Source organism: Sphaeramia orbicularis, chromosome 16 (assembly GCF_902148855.1).
Source record: "Sphaeramia orbicularis chromosome 16, fSphaOr1.1, whole genome shotgun sequence".
Taxonomy (NCBI): Eukaryota; Metazoa; Chordata; class Actinopteri; order Kurtiformes; family Apogonidae; genus Sphaeramia; species Sphaeramia orbicularis.
The window spans coordinates 35,578,824-35,602,963 of NC_043972.1; the positions used below are offsets into that span (position 1 = coordinate 35,578,824).

Genomic DNA, 24,140 nt, shown 5'->3' on the forward strand with positions numbered 1-24,140 from the left:
TGCCAGTGGTGGTTTGGGTCTCTATGAGTTAAATACAAGCTCAAGATAATGCATTAATATTATTCCCACTTTTTTTTTTTTTCTTTTTTTTTCTTTTTTGATGTATTCTTGAGTTTCAAGACATTGAATACGTCCCATTTTTTCTTATCACACACTGAGTTTGAGTCAAAGATGACACTCACATCAAAGATTCCAGTAAAAAGCAGTGACCTTCACGTAACCCCTCCTACTACGTCCTCCCAATGTGCTAGTTTACTTTATATAGGCCAAGGATTAAACTAGAAGGTTATCCCTGTTCAGCCAAGCGTTAGTAGATAAAAGTTTGGAAGCTGTAAAGCAATGTTTGTCCCAGACATTCCCCTGAGAGAGGTCAGCAAGTGAAGAATGGCAAACAAATCCAAAAGACGCTGTGAATTTTCCATCCCTCTGGAAGGAAATGCTGCAGTTTGTCAAACTGAAAGCACTGAAACACGTTCTTGCTGTCGTCCTGTAAAACTACTAAAATGGTTTTCCGGCTTATAAAAAAAAAAGAGAACAGGATAGACTACCAATGTTTGATTGTTGTTTTAGAAGACTGGGCCAACAGTTACTGCCTCCCATCACTTTCAGGAATGAAATCAAGTGAAGTCAAGTTTATTTTTAATTCCTTGATTTTACATAATATTGTAACTTTTGCCAAGAACCTGTTAACATTCTGTACTAAATACGTTATACAAATCTAATAGTTATAGTACTTTGATGTATTTCAACTTTTTATGGGAATTACAGCTTGAATTCCCTTCTACATACAGATCTTATCTTATATGTTTTTACTGTTTTGCTTCTCTTACCTCTATATTTTATCATTTCATACATATTTATCTTTTTTTCCCCCTTCTTTTTCTGCTGTAATTGTTTTTCTGCTGCTGGAACACTGTATCCTATCTTATCTTATCTTATCCTATCTTATCTTATCTTATCTTATCTTATCTTATCTTATCTTATCTTATCTTAATGGGTCCTTGAAATAACAGACAACAGTTAAAGGATTGCTGTAGTTCAAAAAGAATGGACCTATAGTTAAGAAGAGAGAAATAAACTGGAGTTTGAACATGTAACACTTACTGAATCTTACTGGGTCAGACTTTGTTAATACACTTCCTTTTTGTCTATGACAACATCAGCCCAACTTTCAAAGGTCACCATAATTACTAATATTTCCTTCTGGTTAAGTGTTGTGTTTCAGTGCAGGAACCATATGTGTGGCTGTAATCAATAGGTTACTATGCTGTTTTGCCGTTTATCTCTTCCTTATTAGGATTATTTTTGAAATACCAGGATCTTTGTCATTAATGAAGTCAACACATTTCTTCAGTGTCACACCCTCAGCAGTTTATTTGAAGATTTACATGGAAATGTCTTCTTTAAAACCTCAGCAGAGAGGACTACATCTGAACATACAGTACTTAATGCTGAAAAGTCATTATTTCTTTTATTTTCTCTTTTCTGTTTAAACAAAACACATGCACGTTAATCTGAAAAAAGGAGCAGTTTGCACACAGAGGAAGAGTCTTCAGCTCTATCTCCACTTTTTTTTTCTACATTTAATGCATTTTTTTTTTTTTTTTCAAAGCGCAAAAGATATAAAGGCCTGTAAGGATTTAATCAAACACAAAGGATTACATTTGGAGGTACTGCTGCTGAGTATTCATTAGTCAACCTGTGAAACAACATCAACCTGAGTAGGATCATCTCTCTAGAGACATACAGATACAAAGAGGCAGATAGTTTCATTTTCATCTCATTAGTGGCTGCAGTTGGACAGTTGTTTTTGGAGAGAGGAAAGATTAGGTTTACTAGAATCTTTCAACTTAGGTGTAATTTTTATGTTTCAGGGAATGGAATTTGTTAATCTTGTACAACAGTGAGCTGGAAAAAATGACTGGTAGGGTCCTGTAAATCTAGTGCAAGATTTATTGCAGGTGTAACCTCTATTAAACGCTCATGACCAGTTGGCTTCTGCTGTTGCTGCCACTGCCAACCTATCTACAGAATTACAAGTACAGTTCTAACACAAAGCAAGAACAGCGCCATCTAACAGGTAAAATACAAAAATAAATATTTGGAACATACTGAGCATATGAATCCAAGCTGAGTACAGCTGCCGACATTCACAGATATGCTTAAAACAGTTCATTCTACCAGAGCAGATACTCAGAAAATAGGATTTATGTTGACTGTAGTTTTTAATCAGCTTTATAATGATTGGTTTCCTGCCTCTGAGAATCTCTATGTCAGAAAATACTGTGGCACACAGTAGTTGTAACTGGACAGAACCACAAAAGCACATCCTGAGAGATAGTGAATGTTGCTCTCCACTGATAAAGTACTCAGATATATCAATGTCAACAAAACAGTTTGAAGCTATCAAAACAATAAAAGGTATGCTCTACCAAAAAAGATCAGCTCAAAGTTGTGTAATATTTAACTCACTACAATTAATGTGCTCTCATTTATCTCTGTTATTAGAAAAATATATTCTGTCAGAAAGGAAAATATGAGTCTATGCATCTATGTGACTCTGCATATTTTAGTGAGTGGTCCCCGGCAGCAGCTCTGCCTCAGAGGCAAACAGCTCCTTGTAGAGTGGAGGGAACAGAGAGTGAGCAGTGAGTGGATAACGCTGACTGAACCAGCACAGCTTCTCCGTGTGCAGACTGCACAGTGAACGCAACACTGCCATCCTCTGGTACAGCTGCAGGAAAGGAACAGGCTCTGGTTATTTATGCAACTGTAACTAAGCTCAGGTACATGTGAGAATATGCAACTTCACACAGATTATAGAATAATTACACCTGTTAAATTATTTGCTAAACTGAAAATAGTACAGTACCTTGTGCATTAGACCTTCTTGGTTGTCACGGTGTAAAATGTGTGTGAGTCCTAACTCTACACCTCTTTGCACTCGCTGAACCCTGCCTCTGTCCTCCAGACATGGTCGATCTGTGCAGAAAGACACAGCCAATGCAAATAAGGATGGCTGCATTTCCAAAATATATAACAACATGTGTGTATATCAGCAGCCACTAGGGGGCAGAATGCTTAAATGAAGAAGTGAATGAAAGAAAATGAATGGATAAATAAAACCACAGGGTGAAATGTGACTGACAGGACTTGTGAGCCAGTTTTCTGACATAAAAGTTTATAGCTGAAATGACTTGTAACTACTGATTTTTTTGAAGAAAATTTAAACAGAGATTAATCATTGTAAGGAAAGACAAATAAGTTTTCATTATGGCAAGAAAAGGGAAGTTTATTGATATAGTGCACTTCATACACAAGGGTAATTCAGTGTGCTTCCCCAAAAATAAAAAATAAAAACATCCAGAGGGAAATATAAACAAAATGTTCAAACAATTAAAGATCAGAAAATAAAATCTATATATATATTAATAAACTCAGATCTGATCTTCATAAACCATATAAAAGCTGTCACCAAAACAACTTTCTATCAGATGAAATAAACAGGTTATAATCTTAAATAAAAGGTCATTAAATACATTGAATGTCCCACTTCATGTTATGCTTGTTCTCACTCCTTTTCAAATATGTATTATATGTCTTATGTTTAAATGTTTCATTTGTTTATTTATTTTTCTTCTTTTTTTAAATTCATATTCAAAATAAATACATCAGTAATAATGTTTTGTCACTTCTCTTTGCAGTAAAACTAAGGAATAAAATGTAGTATGAGAGACAGATGGCTAACTTGATCTTACCTGCATTAATAAGCACCAAAGCACTGAACAGAGCTATCTGCTGCTCAGTGAGCTTCAGAGCGCATATATCGTGAGCGAAGTCAAACACTGCTGTGATTAAATCACCACAAACTGCAAGAAAAGAGCACAAAGAGTTAGTCAGCTTGTTCTCGTAAGTTGCTGTATGTACAGTATGTCATGCATTCACATCATGAATAGTATCTGCTTTAGTCTTTCATGTAGGAAATGTTCACCCAGAGACTTGAAGATTTCAGTTCCAGCAAATTTCCCATCAAAGAAGACAGTGTTGTTCTCTGTGTTAAAGAAGCGACTCATCCTCACTAGAACCACCTCCATGGACCCTTACAGAGAAGAGACGAAAGAGGGAAAATATTAGTATAAGGAAATGATGGGAGTTAGGATAAGACTGATATGGACTGTGACTGAGGATGATGTTTGTGGTGAAACTCACCAGCCTTTAAGAGTGCAATCTGGTCGTTCTGGCTGAGCATACGGAAACCTGGGATGTGTTTTGCAAACTCTACCACATACTGCACGGCGTCTGTCAGTCGAATGGCACAGTGCTGCCACATCTCATCAACAGTCTGGAGAGAGATGGAGAAGATCATGTATGAAGGCAGAGAGCAGATGTGTGAGCTTTTTCAGACATTCCACAGTTTTTTTTAGTGCTCAGCATGATTCACATGACAGAAAATTCAACTCCTCCTGAGGCCATCTTAAATGGAATGGTTTGTTTTCAGACTATCTGAATAAGGTTGCACAAAAACCAGCAGGGCTCCAGTAAATGGAGCCAACAGATAATAGTTTGGTGTACTTTGCTCTGGTAGGCTTGGATCTCATCTCTGCTGAACAGCTTCCATCTGAGAGCGTGCAGCTCCTCCACTCTATACTGACTGGTCTCTCGGTGGGAACGCACAATACTGGCACACAGCTCATCTGAAAAAAACAGATGCGCTCATAAATATTGCACAGATGACACACGGTTACACATGTGAGTTTGCTGGCTCACCTGTGTTTCTCAGAGAATGAGGATGGAGGCTGTAAGAATCCTCCAGAGGACTGTAGGGATGAATCCCCATCAGATCATGAGACGGCTGTCTGGAGTCGAATCCTGGACAGAGAAGGAAAACAGGAAATTACACAGGTAGGAAATATCACACTACCAACACATTTCCACTATACTTATGTAGAATTTTGTGGCATAGATACCTGTACTTGGTATATATATACTTGAGTGTGCATTTTTTTGCCACCTTATTACATTTTACATTTATCTCTATGTTTTAATACAAATACCTAAATTTTCAACTCCTTACATTTTCAAAAAAAGCTCCTTATTATAATTTTAAGGCATTTGAGGAGAATTCTTTTATTTCTTAGACCGTTTTATAATGTGCTGCATAATGTGTACCTTCCCTACATCAAAATCCATTAAAACTTAATGGATGGGATGATAAAAAGACAGAAAAAATATCACCTGATGTATCCCATCTGTGCATGTCATGCACATAGAATGCAAAGAAATGTTTTCTTTTTTTCTTTTTTCACACTTAAAGTCTTCACACTGCATAATATAATGGGAGGTTCATTTAGCTTTGAACGGAAACAACATTGTGCTTTTTCTACATTTCAGAGCATATACATTTTTACTTTTAAAGAGTAACAAATGAAGTTTAGACAGTACTCTAGGTTCTTTTTATATAATCATCTGGACTTGTACTTTTGTGTTTATGAAACAAGGCTGTTTATAATGTAGACATGAGCGCCTCACCTCTTATGTCAAGGTGTCCACCGCCATCACCCCTGCCCTGGGATCTGGATGTTGGGGAGATGCCATTGCCTCGGTAGATCAAGCCCGACTCATTAGGGGAACAAACCAGGTAGGGGGGAACATCTGCTGCGTAGGAGAGCAGCTCTGTGTCACCGGTGAAGGAGTAGGCTGACGGCATGGGCTGAATGAGCTGAGGGGAGCGGTCCGGTCGGGCCTTTGCAGGATAGGACAGTACAGCCTGGGGGTCTCCCTGGAGCTGCTGCTGCTGCTGCTGCTGCTGACGGTGTCTCTCCACTTCAGCTATCAGAGAATCCCGCTGACGTTTGGACATCCGGCCAAATTTCACCGCTGGGGAGGGCAACAAATGATGGCATGAGAATATAAGCTGTTAAATGTACCCCCACCCCCCACTGACTGAATAACCACCACCCTCAGTCTAATGGACAATGCACTACTCACCCTCCCTTGGTGCAATACTCATAACTCATGCACCTTGTTTTTACTTTTACCTGAATATTTTTCCTGTATATATCCTTTATATGTTGTATATTTTTCCTCTATCTGTGGTATAGAGTTGGCTTTTCAAATATTTTAGCATTTCTTTGCAGTTTTGTAAATAGTCAATATTTTTCAGTATATATTTTGAGTATAATTTTTGTGTGATTTCATATATAGTCTTTCTTTTTACACTTTAAGAATCTGCTACTAAACAGAAACAGAGTGGCTAAATGAGCAGAAACAACAGACATAAGATTTATACAAAAACATTTATCATTATTTTATTAACAGCAATATGAATGAAAATAATAAAACAGACACAGAGGAGGTTCTGCTGTCAGATATCCAACTTTCAGCACAACAGAGGCAATAAAAGAGACACTGTTTATCTGAGCAATAGAAGTAAACTTTATTGCGAATATAAAATGTGTTTACTTTATAGATTTATAGTAGCTGCATCTACTGTTGCTGACCAGGGAAACAGGACATACAGCATTTTATGTAACTGTACAACAGCAGCTTGGCCTAAAGTACATCCTTCTCTGAACAGACTTTTGCATCTGTCAGTATTATCTACTGCACACTTGTTACTTTATTTACTATTATTATTACTATTTATGTCATTCAGTCACTTTAACAAATTTATTTTATATTTTTTATCTTCTATTTTTCCATTGTATTTGATATTAAAGGTCATGTGCTGCTGTACATTTGAATTTCCCCCTTAGGGGATCAATAAAGTATATCTTATCTTACCTTACCTTACCTTACCTTACCTTATCTTAATTGGTCAATCTAAATTGCCCATAGATGTGAACATGAGAGTGACTGGTTGTACGTCTCTATATGTCTATATGTCTGCCGTGCGATGCATTGACCACACATTCAATGTGAACCCCAGTCCAGCATCCCCTCAACCCTCCTAAGAATTACACACTTCACAAAATTAGTAGTAGGAGTAATGAATGAATGAATGTTTTCACTGCTGAAATTTCTGTTTCCAAAACCTGCTCAAAAACATTAGATTTATTAACTTTATGATGAGCGTTAGCTTTTCTTAGTCCTGTAGTTCACATCCTCATTCAAGTGCATGGTGTCGATCAGTGTGTGCATGCCTCACCATCTCTACTCATGCCCTGAGCCAAACACTTCTGCAGACGGCAGTGCTGACAGCGGTTGCGACTGGCCCGGTCGATCTGACAGTTACTCTGCCTGGAGCAGGAGTAGGACACAGTAGGCAGCTGGCTCCGCCGGAAAAATCCCTGAGGTGTGGGTAAATCATGGTACATACACGTGAGTTATTTGTGTGCGAAACATAAACATCCACTCACATCTCAGAGTGTAAGTGTAAGTGAACCATCCAAACCAACATGGATTGGTTCATTTGGCATTCCTCTATTGGTGTCTTTGATCCTGTTCACTCACCTTACAGCCCTCACAAGTGATGACTCCATAATGCACTCCAGAGGACTTATCACCGCAGATCTTGCATGGGATAACTTCAATCTGGGCTAAAAAAGAGAAGAAAAAAAAAACGAGGCAAATTCAGTTGTGATAACTTTTCTCTTCTCTTGAACAAACAGCAAAGACAAACGCTTCATGGACCTCCAGGCAGAAATGAAAAATAGTAAAAGAGGTGCTCTTTGGCGAAAGGACCGTCAATGCACAAAAAATACAAAAACCAAGGCACTCTCTTATCATTTTAAAATGCCTTTATTAATTATGGCATGTCTCAATAGAACTCACTGAGCCCCAACACATCTCAGCTGCTGGCCTTCATCAGCAGCACAAACCCTCTGTCCTCCTGGTATTTTAAATTTATAAGAAGGTGCCTTGGTTTTTGTATTTTTTGTGCAACTTTTCTCTTTTATTCAACATTCATTCAAATAAAGCAAAAAGAGAGCCAACCAGCAGCAACCAGCAAAACATGTAAACAGTTATTAAAACACTATTATTAAATGATGCAACACAACTGAGAAGTTTGTGACAAAATTTGTTGACAAAAATATAACGTTTAAGAATATTCAGATAACTGTGTTAAAGAATTATACATAAAACTAAAATGCTTGTCTCTGTGGAAGTAGAAAATGCCAGCTAGCAGTAAAATGTGGGAACTGGCACGACTGTGACATTACTATATTTCACAAAGAGACAGCAGAAAGTGCCTCCAACTGCGTCATCTTATCTTATGCTGGACTTCCCCTTAAGTATCTATCAGTTGTTGTGTGACCAGAGTACACTTGAGGTATTTCCCTGTTTCAAACACCTCATTTCTCTATAATAATGAACAAAATAACATCAAATACAATGGGGAGGGAGACTTGTGAGGACATGGAATATTTGCAGATGGAGAAAGGCGGAGAATGTGAAGGTGTCAACCTCAGAGTCTTTTCAAGTGGTTCACCGGCTTCTCTTTCACTCTGACTGTCCCTCTTTCATGTCATTTCTTTCTTTTTTGAAATCCTTCTCTATCTCGCTCATAAAGGACTCAGCTGCCAGTAATGCAGTCTCTCTCCCTCATCACTGCCAGTAATGGCCATCCCCCTCTCCCCTCTCACCTCCCCCTGTGCCCCTGATCTGTACAAAGTGTCATCACACTCTTCACTTTTCTAATTTAATGTCAAAAATCAAATGCTAATCTGTCAGTTTTAGTCCCATACATATAGAGACGGTCCTTAAAAGAAGTGTACAGTGCATATATTAAATGCATGTCTTCTCTCACCTACAACGGTCTGATTTCTTCTTTCCACAAAAGCTCTCAATATGCGATTGTTATGTCTGAGTGTTGATGCTTATATCATATATGCATTTCCGTGCATAACTGTGTCAGATTTGTTCACGAGTGTGTGTTAGTGTGTCAGTGCGTGCCCTCTTTATCTGCTGCCACGGGGATCACTGTAGGCTTGTGAAAAGGACAGTGGTCTTTGTAAACACATGTGTACACTACGAGTGTGTGTACAGAACGAAGCAGAAATACGCACTGCAAGAATGACTATAGCTGCATCGATACACTGATTAACTATGTTGATTATTAACCTCAAGATTCACCAAGATAAGGATAATCGGTACAGGATTTCACAGATTTACCAAGTGGCTGATACTGTGAAACTCAAACTGGGTGATTTGGTTAGAAATATATGCAGAGTAGTATTTCTTTGCCTGTCACAGATCATTGTTTATTAAGTAAAATAAAGTACCTCAGTAGGAAACTATGATTGTGTTTCTGTCAGCAGTGTAGGATAGGTGGAGGGAACATCAGTGGTCTCTGTTTTTTCTCACTATTTCAGTTCTGATTGTCAACCTCAAACAACAGGAAATCCACTGTGACCCACAACCTTTCACTGTTCACTCATGCAATCACACATAAACACATACGCACCACTCACATACAGTACCCGTCTAACAAATTTCTATACAATATGAATTAATACCACAGAACTGATCACAGCATGACAAGTGCCTTTTGGTGCAGCAATGAAACATGAACCGACTTGACCCTGCATAATATGTTTCTGTCTGCCTCTCATCGTCTGCATGTGTGGGCACAAAAGACGTAGTAAGTGACAATTAACTTCACCAGATCAGTACCGAGGAATGATCGTCTCTCACCAGATCAAAATAAGGTCACTGGATTTGTCATTATCACCTCAGCCACAGGCCTAGACCGATCAGACCCTGAATCTCCTGCTGTATGTGTAAGTGTGTGAGAGAGATAAAGATAAAAATACTGAAAACAACCAAACCACCTTTGTTTCTTCCATAAGTGTTTTTCTCACCCCTTTCATGCAATATGACTGAAAATCAATGCTTAATGCTGAAGAACACGTACAGAACATTTTGAATCACACTTTTTTTCTGGCACATGAATAAATATTTAAATTAATACACAGTAAGTTTATGCTCTTGTTGGAGTTCTTCATGAGAACTCAACAAAACCTACTTAGCAAGAACATCAGGGTTACAGTTATAAAGCTCATTTGCTTATGTACAGAATGCCCCGGAACAAACGGTAAAACCAAAGTACTGCAGCATCTCTAAACATGCTGGTTCATTGCAACTTTCCAGTAACGCAAAACAAATTAACCTAAAACACCACACACATCACAAAAAACTGCATTAACATGTGTATAATATAATGACACTGTATGCAAAATTATTATTAGGCTACATAATCTTAAGCAGTGGAGAGGTTTGATACAGTCGTCAATGGTGATGGAAATATTTTGGTTTGGTACTCAAAATAAAAGAGTGCCACCTCCCACACTTCCGCACGCACAGTATATGAAGACATTGCACCGCAGATTCAGTAGAGGCTGATTCACACTTTTCAGTCAGTATTTAAAAGTATCAATGACTTTAATGGCTTTAAAATGCATTTTCGCCAGACTCGGCCTAAACGCATACGTAACATCATGAAACTGCACTCACAGGTATTTTATCAGACCAATGATTTCCAGTAGCCATTAGATTTTTTTTCTCAAATCTGATTTTTTTAAGAAAAGTGCAAACTCTGCACAAATCTGCAATAAATCAAACTGAACAAACTTGAAAAAAAGTGGAAGTGTCATCAATATGTATTAAATACTCGTGAGGGCCTGCAAGAGAAAACTTTTCCTGAGACGGAAAAGCTGAACACAACGTACAGCAAAATGACAAATATTGAAGGAAAAAAGGCAGAAAAAAACCCCAAAATGGTAAAAAGAAGAAAACAGTACAGAGAGAATTTGTTTCACAATTTTGGCATGCCACACATGCATGTGTATGTGGATAATACCAGCGTCAGCCATCATTGTGTCTAAAATCACCTCATCAGCAGTCTGTTCATTGCACTTTAAACGGACATAAAACCTCAACTTTCCTCTGACGGAAGCTTACGTTTGGTACAGACGCAAGCAAGAATGCAAACAAAGTTTGTGTACACTTCTGTCACTGATGCACAAACATGCACACAGATTATTACTGTCACACACACACACACACACAGTTACTCAATCTCAGGATTTTGTAAGCGATAATGCTGAGTATACACTGTTTATGATCACTTATGCTACAAGTTCATAACCCTTACGCAATGCTATTTTAAGTCATTAATAACTATTTCCATAATTTTCTTTTTTGGCTCATACACATCACTTTCTGTGGCCGTATAATTGTTTTCAAATATATGCAGAGATTTTATTTAGTATCACAATGAGGAAAAATTTCACGGCATCTTGACAATATTTACAGATTAAGTAAAATATGAAACCAATATACTTTGGTTGATAATAAGGCAACTAAAACCATTTATCTACAGTTACACTGTGAAAAGAAGGAATTTTAGTTTAAAAAAAAAAAAATCAATAGGAAATGGCCTGATAGTGCAGGCTTTTTCCTCTGTCTTTGTGAAACATCAGTAAATAGTCAACAAATCTGTTATGTACATGAATCAGTGGGGTAATTTTGTCTCCTAGTAGCTCTGGACCTCAGCATTTATTGTTTGTTCACAATATGGTATAGATGTTGACACAAAATGTAATGCATAGGCCATATAAAATTAGTATTTCCTGATTTTTACTACCTTTAAGGTATATGATGAGATTATATTAAAGCCATTACATAACTAGTGATGTTTAACATGACAGGGATACACACAGACAGTGTTACGTGTGTACGCTTGTATGTTCGCTTGTAAATTCAGTATGCATACACAGACTGTGTAAACCTCTGTTTAAAGTGTTGTTTGCTTTTGCATTAAAATAAAAAAGTAGAGACCTACTGTGGCACATAATGACAGTATGAGGCTGCCGCTCAAAACCCCTAGAAGTTGTGATATCCAAATGTCTACCAGTGTTGATGATGACACCTGTTCTACTGTGACAATAAATCTGTTCTATAGGTAGAATGTCAAGATGTGAAAACTACATAATTTTGACTCTAGGTAAACCTGAAGTCAGCTCAGTCAGACGTACAGACTTACATTATCTTTCTGTTTTTCTATTTAAATTGTATGTATGAAGCTGTGTCCTTAATAAATTTTGAAGTGTACTGAACTGTATTGAAATGAATGGAAATGAACTGATCAATATATCATATGAGACGTTAGATTTATAGCACCTGACACACAAAACTATACCAGATTGATTAAAGCTGTAAAATAGCTGCACTTACTCCTTTCAGAAAATAAAACCTAAAACTGTATATGTCAGAAAACATAATTTACAACACCATTATCTATATATTTTGTATTCAAATATCTTAAATAAAACATAAACAATAAAGGAAACAGTATTTATCAACGGGTAAAATAGAAACAATTGTTATTTACTTGTGAATTTACACTGACCGTATTTGACACTGCTCATTTTCTGAAACATTTCCATTAGTGCATATTGAGCATTGAGCATAAACCCATGAATTTTAAATATCCATGTTATCAAATCACACCACAATGATCTTTACAGAAACGTGAGAACTCTATCATGTCATTCATAATTTGACAGCACCAAAGAGAACAGAAGAGAACTTTATCTGAGAAAACCGAAATGATCAAAGCTAGTCTGAACACCGATTAGCATGAGGTTTATCACAGTTTACTTTGAAGTGCACCCTGAATTTGGGGCTGTTTGAACAAGGTAATGTTTTGGCCATAGAAAGGGGTATGAATCACTTAGCTTCTGAATTTGAGTTACTGTGTTTTGGGGGGGAATGTGTCACCTGCAATTTTGACACATTCTTTGATGTAACGCCAACTGCTTTGCTGCTTTGGAAGTGCCGTGCAGCATTTTGCACCCAGAGGAACAAGGAAATCCTTTCTGATAAAGAAACTATATAAGAATCTACACAGGAATCCCCCGAACACAACAACAAAGCCATAAGTAATGTGTTTGCGTGCAAAGTCTGACTATGTGAAGCCCACTGACAGAAGGTTGAAACAGATCATTTAATAAACAATTAATAGTTGATAGTAAATAATAATGAACGAAAAGACTGTGAAGCCTTTCCTTTTCAGCAGTGGGAGCATATTCTTCCTCCCACTTACACACAGTATCCACACACAGCTGCAGTGTAAAGATATGCTACATCTAGGCGCCATCTAAAAAACAGCTGTGTCCATGCAAGTGCATCTTTACATGTGTGCATGCGTTTGCATGTTGCAGAAAAGTGTAAGTTAAACCTCAACTACTGTTGGAATTGTCTGTATTTCTTTTTGTATTTTTATTGTATATTTTGGTATTGTGGAAGATATAAATTATACTTAATTATACTTTTTTTTTTTCATGTCCATATTTAAAGAATATCATCAGCATTTTATCTGCAGCTCAAAAATATTTAGTGTGTGTACGTGTGTGTGTGTGTGTGTGTGTGTGTGTGGGTTTATCAGTCCATCCAAAATGATGCAGCGTGGTTTTAGAGCATCCTGTTTTTCCTGTCTCTTTCGTTTTTGCGTATTCTGTTTTCTCCTGTGAATGGCCTAATTGCTGTGTTATGTTTTTGGGCGCAACTCTTTATCACACTTGTTCCAGTCAACATTGTCATCCTCCAGCTGAGAACCGACTAGGATCACATTCAGGGAAGTTATTTACTCTCATCCTCTACAAACTCTGGCACTGGCCCTGTGTGGCTTGTGAAGGATCTAGTTTGCAGATTTGCAAAAAGCTCTAAAATATCTCAGATGTCAGAATATCATCTAGTTGTTTTGCTTTTAGATTTCCCACAACTGCTTTGAATTAAGATTGTTAAATTTTTTATTACAGGAACATAATGACTTTGAGTCAGAGGTAAAGTGACAAGTGAAATCACTCATTTTACTGTTTAAATTCTATTTCTCATGTAGAGGTATTTGAACTACTTACCTTAGGTGCTCTGTACATGTGGGAGTGAGAAATGAGAAATATCTGCGGCATGATTCAAATCTTCAATTCATCAAAGGATCTCAAAATTGAGTCATATTCCAAAACCATTCAATGAAAACACAGACGTTGATGTGAATGTACCAGTTGACAAAACAGGTAGTTTTAGATATCAAGTTTCAAAACAAATAAGACCACCATCCTTCATACACTATATAAATACATTTGTGTATGGCTAGTTACAGAATATTTTGGACATTAAAATTGTTGACTAATCTTGTCAAAAGTGCCAAATCTTGATATCTGCACACCTTAAAATGTCTAAACTTGAAATGCAATGTTGAAAAAAGCATTATATCAAATATTAAAGGTGAGCAAGAAGCACATTCTTGAACCCTGGTGAACTTCAACTGTGCTGATTATGTCGATTGCATGAGTGTTTAAATACCAAGATGTGAAGAATGTGATAAAAGCGGTGAAAAGACAGCGCTCTATAAAACCATAATGCAGCATCAGATAACCTGATAAGAACATAATTGAATTTCATCACAGGTTACAGAGTCATGTATAGAAGTGATACTGCATCCGCCTGTGTTAAAAGAAACTGTCAAAATGTGTTATTGATCTATTTGATAAATTACCTTTGATTGCGCTGCCCACACACACACACACACAAACAGACAGACACACACATCAACTACCCAAGAACGTTATCCCTACCTCGCATCATCCTCACTCCTCCACTTGTTTCAGACGCTTGTCCCACTTTCACAAACTCACTTTTAATCTCACTTGGTCTAACAAGTCTTTCTTTACACACTTTTTTTTGACAGTCCTATTCTTTCTTTTTCTTTTCGTCCTAAAGCAAGAAGAGTTGTGTGCTCACTGCAGCTTCAGCGCACATATTCAGACTTTTGAGTGTCAGTCACCGCCTCACCTTCCTTGTCAGTTTCTGTGTGAGAGGGAGTGAGCGACAGAATCAAAGAAGGGGGGGGACTGTCCCCTGATCTGTCTTTTTTGTCAAGGTACTTTTTTCCTTTATCTTTGTTGTTATCTTTCACCCCCTCACTTAATACTACATACAAAAAAAAAGCTTTTCAGACATTGGTGTGAGACTCCTTGAGAATTAAAATCAAACCATTATTAACAGGAATAACTCAGGGAGCAGAAAGAGCATGTAAGTAAGAGAAACTTTTCATTATAGTAAGACTACATTTCTATTCCCAACCTGACCTGAGGCTTCAGGTTTGCTTATTTCCTTATCAGCATTTAGAATTAAATGTATAATTATATATACACTGTCGCCTATAAGGTTGGAATAAAGTATTTTTTACATGTTCTTATGAAATGATTGTGACAATGTGATGTATTCTTGATGAATAAAGTCTAAATGGGACTCAGTATCATTGCACCTGGTCAAAGGTGATTACTGATGTATATAAATAGGAATAAAAAGAAGAATGTGCCTGAAATCAACATTATTCCAACTTTATGGGCAACAGTGTATTTAAAAAAATGTCTTTATGTCCTTAATGAGCCACATTTCAGGATGTACAGCTTCATTGTTTCTCATCATTTTCTTTTCTCTCCTATGATTCTTCCACTCTGCAGATACACAGATTTTATATCCAATTTCAAGTATAGACACCAATATAATTATCAATATGTTTATCATCATATCACTTAAGCTGAAGCCAGGAAAATGTTACACCCAGCGTCTCCACCCATGATAACACACCCAGGTGCACTTAAGTTGCGGCAGAAAGTGTTAAACCAAGTAGTTAAAAAAAGAAGAGATGTTATCGCTGTCATCTGCATTCAGATACCAAAGTGTCAAAGCCATAGTAGTTGGTATTTTCATCACAATGTGTATGTGGTGTGTGTACATATGTGTGTGTTTGTGAGGGGGGCAACACAGGTGCAACAGCCAGAATATACACTCTACTACTAATGGCCTAACTCCAGCGACACCACAGTACGTGTGTTGCTGTACAGGTGCAATGTTATATGTTCAGTAAAAGTGAATTTAACCACGATGCATGCACAAATATCTAGCACAAACACAAGCAAAGCCATTACCACATAACACACACAAACACATAGAATGAGCTAGAATATGTCAGAAAACTTACTCAAATGGGTCTTCTTGGATAAAAGTCCTCCTGAGGCAGAGAAAATATGATTAGATGATCAAAACCTTTAAACTTTTTTCTAAAGTGGTTTTAAACATGTTAAAGCAGACACTTGAAGTAAAGTCAGCTTTTTATATGAGAGTCAAGTCAAACATTTTCACTTGTGTTTTAAAGTTTTTAACCTTGCTTTTACATGGTTAAAAACATTAGAACTGGGTAAATAATTGTGATTTCTATGCAACAAGAGCATTTTGCCACCAAAGTGATTTTAAAATGGACTAGACTTGATATGTTTTACATATAACAGGGTGAAAGTAATTAATTCTAAATAAAGTATCACAGACTGAACTAAGCTAAACTTACCTAAAACATAGTTGTGTGACAAAGTCAAGGCAGAGGAAGGTGGGTGTCTCTGAAGCAATCGGCCCCCTTTTTTTTGTCTGACTGTTTGACCGCAATTGTGAGAAAGTCTAAATTGCAGTGAGTGTGAGTAAATACAAGGAAGGCCAGTGAGTTTATTTATGGAGCTGTGTGTGTTTGTGAGACGGAGAGGTTTAAACGCAAAGAGAGATAAGTATCAATGGAAGACTTAGAGCTAGCCGGTCTTTGTCTGGCGCCAGATCAGGCCCTTGTGGTTTCCACTGTTTTCCTCCCCTCATCAAATCTGTTTTGCTTCATAAGCAGAAAACACTGAATGAAAAAAGAGCAGTGCACACACAGACGGAAAATGTAAAGAAATTTCAACACTGTCTGAACAAAGGTTTGTGGCGATTGCTAAATAAATGCGGGTTAATTGACACCAACAGAAACGCTGTCATATTTAAAACTGAATTTATCGACAAAATATGACTTAATAGATGGAGACTGTTATTTTCCAAGGGTTTTGAATATTTCCACTGAGGGATATGGAACATAGTTAATATGTTAAAAAATTAAGCACTGACTTAATACGGTTTTAGCCATCAGTATGAGCGGATAAAATTCCCTGCACTTTTTCCTAAAATGCTGTAGATTATTTGCTTGGTTTTATTTATTGAACAAACTGTGTTACTTCACCCACAGCAGAAACAAAAAAGCTCTTGTTTCAGTGTGACATTAGGATTTGTGAGTTGTTGAATTCCTGTTTTAGTTCAAAGATAGGTCACAGAATTTTTTTCGTTAAAACGAGCTTCATTTAGTCATTTAAAGACAAAGACATTTTCTACTAAATTTTAAAGTTTGTGGTCATTTATTAAAAATAACCTTATGATTTTAAGTGACTGAAATTCATCTTCACACATAATGGAATAAATGTTTGGTTAAATAAATGTGGGGTTTGCAGCTAATGGTTGAGGAAGTTTGTCATGCAATCACCAACATCTGACCAACATGTAACTGTACAGATTTAGTAAAACCCCAATATTAACTAGGTCATAAACCCACCTTGTCAACACAAACCCATACTGTACATAACCATAGGTGGCTGGTTCTTATGAAAAAACAAATACCAACCCTGCACTCATCAAAGTCTCACCAACATCACTACAGTCTGACATCTAAGCCGACTGCTGAAGTGACAGTTGTTGCGTTACATAACAGTACTGAAGACCAGTGAACAGAGTCAAAGAGTCAAAGAGTAGGCCGACAACTGTGCCTGAACATAAAAAAGTGAAACACTAAGCACAGACTAGACACCCAATATAAATATATATCAATACAATACTTCTTATCCTTTCATAGACATCATAGGAAAGTACAATTCTGAAATCTGTATTAACTGGAATGGTTTATTTGAGTAAGAATTAATAGATGTAAAAAAAAAAAAAAAAAAGTAATTCACAAAATACAACAGGCACATAACACACACTTTTACTGTAAAAACTACAAAGAAACATAAAATTAGTCAAAATATGGGGTTCAGTACCGAGTCACTTACTATCAAGTATCAGTTAACATCTCATAGTTCGATACGTTTCAGTACCTAAAAAGGATCTTATCAGCATCAGCACATGCAGCAGATACACATGACTTAGTTTAGATTCTTCATATTATATGTTAACAGGCAAAATCTAATTGTGGTAAATACTCTCATTTTTATGTTGTAAAACTTTTTTGAGTGGTAAAGATTCCAGAGCGCTGAAACATAAAATTACAGAGTTGAAACCAAAACAAAAAGTTCAACAGCATTCTCGTAAATAGGTGTATGGTTGTTATGTTATGATACTAGTTTGAATGTATGAACATGATGATGAACTGAAAAATGGAATAAAAAAAAGGAATTGTTAGAAAGTTTGGCATCAGTATTAATACTGGTGTTAAACTTCTTTAAACTACGCCCAATATTTGGCCAAACATTTATCTAATTTTCAAAATGTAAGTTTTAAAAGATGTCAGTCAGAGTTAGGGTAATCAATCATCCTTAAATCTTTAATGGCCCCCCAAAAAAACTGCCTGAGAATCCTATGCAAAATAATTGTACAGTTAATCTACTGATATTGGATAACAACTTCACAAACTAAAAAAATGTATAAATTTTTTACTCTTAATCAAAAAGTTTCATCTTACATGGAGAGAAAAGTATTGGGCCTGTGATAAATCCCTGAGGGACACCACAGACAATTTGTCATGAAACAAAGACTTACTCTCCACAGGTACGAGGAAAAGCAATGTGGAGCAGTACCAGCAATGAAAACCCAGTGCTCAAGAAAAATAAGAAGACACCCACAACAGCCACCAAAACCAAGACTGTCATCGCCTTAAAAAGAGCCATCTCAGCAGTCTGAAAAACTCGACAACCACACTGAAACTCCACTGTAACCAGATTAAAACAGCACATCTCAAACCTACTTAGTTAGCTGAAGATGCATTTTTATGAAAGAGCCTCAAAAATAATGATGACATAAAAATTATTCTACATTAGAACATTGCCCATTTGCAAAAAAAAGCTTCTTAAAAAGCCGGAATACAACATAATAAAAGAACAATATAAAACAGGAATCAGTGGCTGTGAACATTAGAAGTCACATATTTCTAATAGGAATGCATTTTCTTCACTCCATATTCTATAGATTACATCCCACATTACTAGGGACCTGATGGAATAATCAGTTAGTCGATTAGTCAGAAAATAAGTAATATAATATAAATAATCAACATCTCTTTTAAAGCATTCACTGGTTTTTATTTTGGGTAGAGGTGGAGGTAGGAGGAGATTTATGTTTTACATCAGTGAGATGTGGAATAATGTTAATAACGCTGTTTTTTCCCGAGTCCTGCATATGTTGAGTAGTCTGAAACAGTGTTTAAAGTGTTTTTATAAATTAAATGGTATACTTAAGTTCACCCACTCTTGATTGGTCAGTTTTTGTTTTGTTTTTTTTATTATTGTTATGGTTTGAGTGGTCTTAATAATCGACTTAAAATGAGTTGGTTATTCGACTTCAAAATGGAATTAAAATGCCCTTTGCTACAAGTTATACATTAATCACAGAGTTGATGTATGCAGAAAATGTAATGCCACTCTTCTGTGCATGTTCCCATGTTACAAACACTATCAATTTGCTGTGTGTTAGTATTGTTGAATCTGCTGTATGTTTTCTTCTACCAATTGCATATTTACATCATAAGCAGAGTACACATTACTGTATAATACAGTACGAAGTATATAAGGGTGTATGTCTTTAATAATGCCGAATATTATCGACAAATACCTTCTCTGATTAGGACACATTGTTCATACAGCATATGGGCTACAGTTCTTACTTAATGAACTAACATTTTGTCTTAAACAAACTATACTAACCTTCAAATTTCCATATTAACAGGGCATAAACCATTCATTAGATGATGCAATAACAGAACTTGTACTTAGGCCAAAATAAAAATCAATAGTGCTGGAGTGTTACCTAACCATAACCTTGCTATATTTACCAAAGTAAAAAGCATAAATACTTGTTGTACTGCAGCACTCTATTGGTGGTTGAATAGTAATCGATGCCACAGTGCAGAAAATTCAAGGCAACTGTGTCTCCATGCTATGAGAGCAGTAGGAAATGTGTGCAGTGGGTTTCTGTCTCAAAAACAGTGTGTCTTATCTCAAGTGACTGTCAATGGTTTTATTTTAGCTGGGCAGAGGCTCTGAATAGTAAAGCACTGACCAAAAACAGAAGCAAAATGAGAGCTAATCCCCAGGATTACTCCGGCTTACTGCCATTCTTAACCATCTCACAGCACCTTAACCACAGCCCAGTGACGGGGATGAGGAGGGTTAGGGGGGTAAAGATGGATAAGAGTGAAGGGAAGAAGATAATACTAAACACTGTGGTGGAGAACAGACACAATGTGAGGAAAGCTGCAGTGATATGATGTGATGTGGGTCAGAGTGGGCAGGGAATGGCATGCTGGGAGATAAGAGTGAGGTTAAAGTAGAAAAGACAGTGAAATAACAGACAGACATAAAAGTATTCAACAAGTTGGATGTCTGCACAGTCATTAAAAGTCGACCAGGCCACATATGCTCCTGCAGTCTAAATGCAATGTGCAGATCAGACCTGGGGTGTGGGCTCCTCTTACCTCTTTTGATGGGGGTGTCACCGGGGGGCGCGTCGGGCTCTTCATATTCCATAACTCCTGTGGCCCTGCGCACTCACACACTCCTATCTCACTCACACACACAAACCGCAGAAGCCCGCTAAGTCAGTCTGTTGTTAACTCCACCTGCCGCCATTGCATTCAGAGCTACAGTGTCCAGACTTGGGCTCATACTACCTGTTGGTGTCCTAACGCCCGGGCCGGCGCAGGCATTTGAAGACATGCACGGCCATACCGCCTCCTGCCTGTCCTTACAGCGGCTCCCCAAACTCGGCTGTCATCCTCTTACTTCGAAGCGAGAGAAAGAGAGAGTCTCCTTTTTTTTGGTTCGCCTCCTCTTGTGCGGTTGTTTTGAAATAATTTAATTCCCCCCGAGGAAGAGGTAGAGAGTGCAGCTGGAGCGGCCGGCCGGGGTACACAACCCGTGCGCCCCCGGCCCCCCCTCCCCGTCCCTTCCACTCCGTGCGCTCCCTGTGCGCCCTGACCGTCCCATGCAGGCTGGAGAGCGTTATGTCACCGGCTGTTACGTATATCAGCGGATCGGGTATTTGCTTTGTAGTGCTCAGCTTGAGAAATATAATCCCATGTTGTCGCCCACAAATTTCCGCCACACTAATCGACGGAATACAAAGCATAGAGGACAAAAGTGGAAGGCAGTGCTGTTTGGCCCAGATCACATTTAAGGAATCACTCCCTGCAATTTGGGTATCATTATTTCACTTTTAAAAAGATGGATTCTGCTAGTGTATAATTATATTTTAATGATGCAATGTGATACCCAGATAGCAAGATTTGGCAGTATATGGCATACATTTGGCATTTTTGGCTTTCTTTTGGGCGTTATGAAAACCTTTAGGCTTAACTGTGGTATGATTAAGGTTATCCTTAATAGATATGGAGGCACCAGCAATATATGGCTGAGTTCTGGCATATGTGTGGTGAACCAAAAGACTGGGCAAAGAGCGGGATCAAGTACAGGGATGGTATGGCATGTTTATGGTAAGCCAGAAGATTGACTAAAGAGCGGCAACATCTTATTCCATATATGGATGTTTTTTGTTGTGTTTGGCATATTTCTGTAAAGCCAAAACACTGCGCAAAGAGCGGGAATTTCCACCCAGAAGAAAACCCACTTCATTTTAAAAGCATGATCAACACAATTATGGGTGAATTTTGGCCTCCTTTTGGCCTCTCATTGGGTCAGTTTTGGCTACTTTTTGGCTGGATTAGGGATTTGGGGCTTTTTCTGGAACAGTTATGGCTATATTTTGGAAGTCCGCAATTAGTTTTGGGTGAATTTTGGCTTCCTTCTGGTTTGATTTTGGCTTGCCTATTTTGGGCCATTTAGGGCCCATCCATCCGCCCAGAACTTTACCAAAATGGCATGCCAGTTTTGGGACAGATTTAAACCATAATGATTTTGCTATCTGGGTACCTGGTTTAAATTGAAGTAATAATCTCGTTTCACATCATTGTGGTAGAATAGAAGCTTGTCGACATGGCACCCACACACAGTGAGTATATATGTGTGTGCAGGTACAACATGCCATGTGAGGGACAATGAAATAAAATGGAATGTGCACAGTCAGCATCTCCATCTCTATCATTTCTATGACGGTCCACATGCGTATAGAAACTGTCAGCAACTGTACTAAATACTCCAACGTGAATAGCTGTTGAATTCTGCAGAAACACCAACTTTTAATAAGTATGTCTTGCAGGATCTTGATCTGAACCAATTTCATTGTGTTAAACATATATAGATTATATGAGTCACGTGGATCTATTTAGCTTTCCAAGAAGATGCTGCACTGCTCAGAAAATATTTCATCTAAAAAAAAAAAAGAACGTTTAGAAAACGCTTAAGTGGGCAGAACTTGTTGCAGGTGGTTTTAACTGAAAGTTACAAACTGCCCCTTCTCTGCCCCCCACCTTCCTAATCACACCCAACTTGACCACATGACTCTTCAGAAAAAGGAAAAAAAAAATAACTGCTGGTGTTCATTTGTCCTGTACCCCCCACAAAACACACGCAAACACCCTACGGTAGCATTTCCATCTGCATTTTACTGAGGTTAGAGATGGAGGGGCCCCCCAAAGACCACCAGGCCTGAACTGCGATCAGCCCCATACACTCAGAAACCACACATCAGACCAAAATATGTGAGAACTGAACTTAAATGCAGTTATATGTGGAGGGTTTGGGTTCTAGTTACCAGTAATTTATTGCAAAACAAACATTCAGCAACACTTTGTATTTCAGATGAATTTTAATGTCTTTCACTTCATTGGAGTTTGTCCAGGACTTATCATATCTTTAAAGAGTAAAACATATAAGAGTATTAATTGTTAAGTGAATGTTTCCAAAGAGCATTAGATATTTGAGGGGATTTTATCAGGCTGCACTGTGTCTGTGACAAACAAGCTGTGACTAAACACAACAGGAAACATTAAAAGGTGAATTCTCAAGCTGCTTTTGATTTGACATTTTGCTTCAATTCCACAAATAAATTCAATGGAAACTGTAGGTGTGACAGTTGGATGGGAAATCAGCCTTTTGTGTGTTTAAAGAAGGAAGCAGAAGAGAAAATGCAAGCAGAAAGACTTGGTGTGACATTTTATCAACACTCCCATTAGCTGCTGCTGGAATTATTTTACTTAAACAAGGTTAGAAATGCTCAGGCAGGAAAATATATGTTACATATTGACAACTAAACAGAGAATTTAAGACACACAGGGACACCTCAGGAAAATGTCTACTTCTATACTTCTGTAAAGCACCTGTTAATGCCATAGTGGCCTCAGCCTTTGGTAAGTAGTTTTAACTGAAATAGTCCTCTATATATGGACCTGCTGTTCACTGTCAACACTGTGGTGTGTAGTAGTAGCACAGATCTATGTGATGTGGACAGTTTAAGCTTTTATAGCACACTGTGGCACGCCTCAAAAAGTCATTTCTGACTAGAGAACATTAATATCATTAAGATTTAGAATTCTAACTTTTTGTGTCTGCACTGTAAGTTACATATAAGCTGCCAAAATATACCATCAATGGTGGAAATGCACAATTTTTATTCACAGTATTAACATTTTTATTTTAGTTTGACTGTACACATGATGCATCTATGAAGAGTATTTTTTGGACATACAGTACTGCAAGAAGATAAATATAGAACTATAAAAAACGTTTTACTCAATCCACTACTTCTTGAAGTACTTAAGAAAATCATTGTTACTCCATCAAATGTATGTTCAAGTTAATTTATAATGTGCGTTTGAGGAACATATACCATAAAATGCAATGAAATGAGGTTTGTTAAGGCTCTTTCTTACCTTTCAAAATCTTTGAATAATGCAATAAAGGCAATGCCTGTGAAAAATGAAGTAAAATTATGAAACAACCATAGCAGGAATGATTAATACAAAAGAAAGTATTTGTCAGGTTTTGCCTGTTCAATGTTTAGCTAATGCATAAAAAATAGATGTAGCTTGAGAGACACACTAAGTGACTTTTGTGCATAAAATTAAACTAAAAGTGACTTTATTACATGTTGTACACTATACAAATCATAAGTTTGCT

General features: G+C 37.4%; 1 protein-coding gene across 6 annotated transcripts; it reads right to left on the reverse strand.

Moving 5' to 3' along the window:
- Positions 1-1,349: 1,349 nt before the first annotated feature.
- Positions 1,350-21,010, reverse strand: rorc (RAR-related orphan receptor C). 6 transcript variants are annotated; one of them, XM_030157635.1, is made up of 13 exons: positions 20,738-21,010; positions 20,543-20,625; positions 15,992-16,021; positions 7,453-7,538; positions 7,148-7,289; positions 5,530-5,877; positions 4,768-4,869; positions 4,573-4,694; positions 4,210-4,342; positions 3,992-4,099; positions 3,759-3,869; positions 2,873-2,982; positions 1,350-2,734 (listed from the first exon to the last, which is right to left on the reverse strand). In XM_030157635.1, exons 2-13 carry the CDS (start codon positions 20,592-20,594, stop codon positions 2,570-2,572), a joined length of 1,509 nt encoding a protein of 502 aa, XP_030013495.1. In that variant the 5' UTR covers positions 20,595-20,625; positions 20,738-21,010; the 3' UTR covers positions 1,350-2,569. The 6 variants fall into 6 exon arrangements, with proteins under 6 accessions (XP_030013495.1, XP_030013496.1, XP_030013497.1 ...); XM_030157636.1 differs by having other exon boundaries at positions 20,543-20,629; XM_030157637.1 differs by having other exon boundaries at positions 20,543-20,633.
- Between the last annotated feature and the right edge of the window lie 3,130 nt (positions 21,011-24,140).

Excerpts from the sequence above, each read along its gene's own strand:
- rorc (XM_030157635.1), bottom strand. The coding sequence starts at position 20,594 with ATGGAATATGAAGAGCCCGACGCGCCCCCCGGTGACACCCCCATCAAA. Across the intron at positions 4,100-4,209 it reads GATTGCACTCTTAAAGGCTG|GGTCCATGGAGGTGGTTCTA; the intron begins GTGAGTTTCACC and ends CTTCTCTGTAAG. Across the intron at positions 2,983-3,758 it reads TTTGGTGCTTATTAATGCAG|ATCGACCATGTCTGGAGGAC; the intron begins GTAAGATCAAGT and ends CTTTCTGCACAG.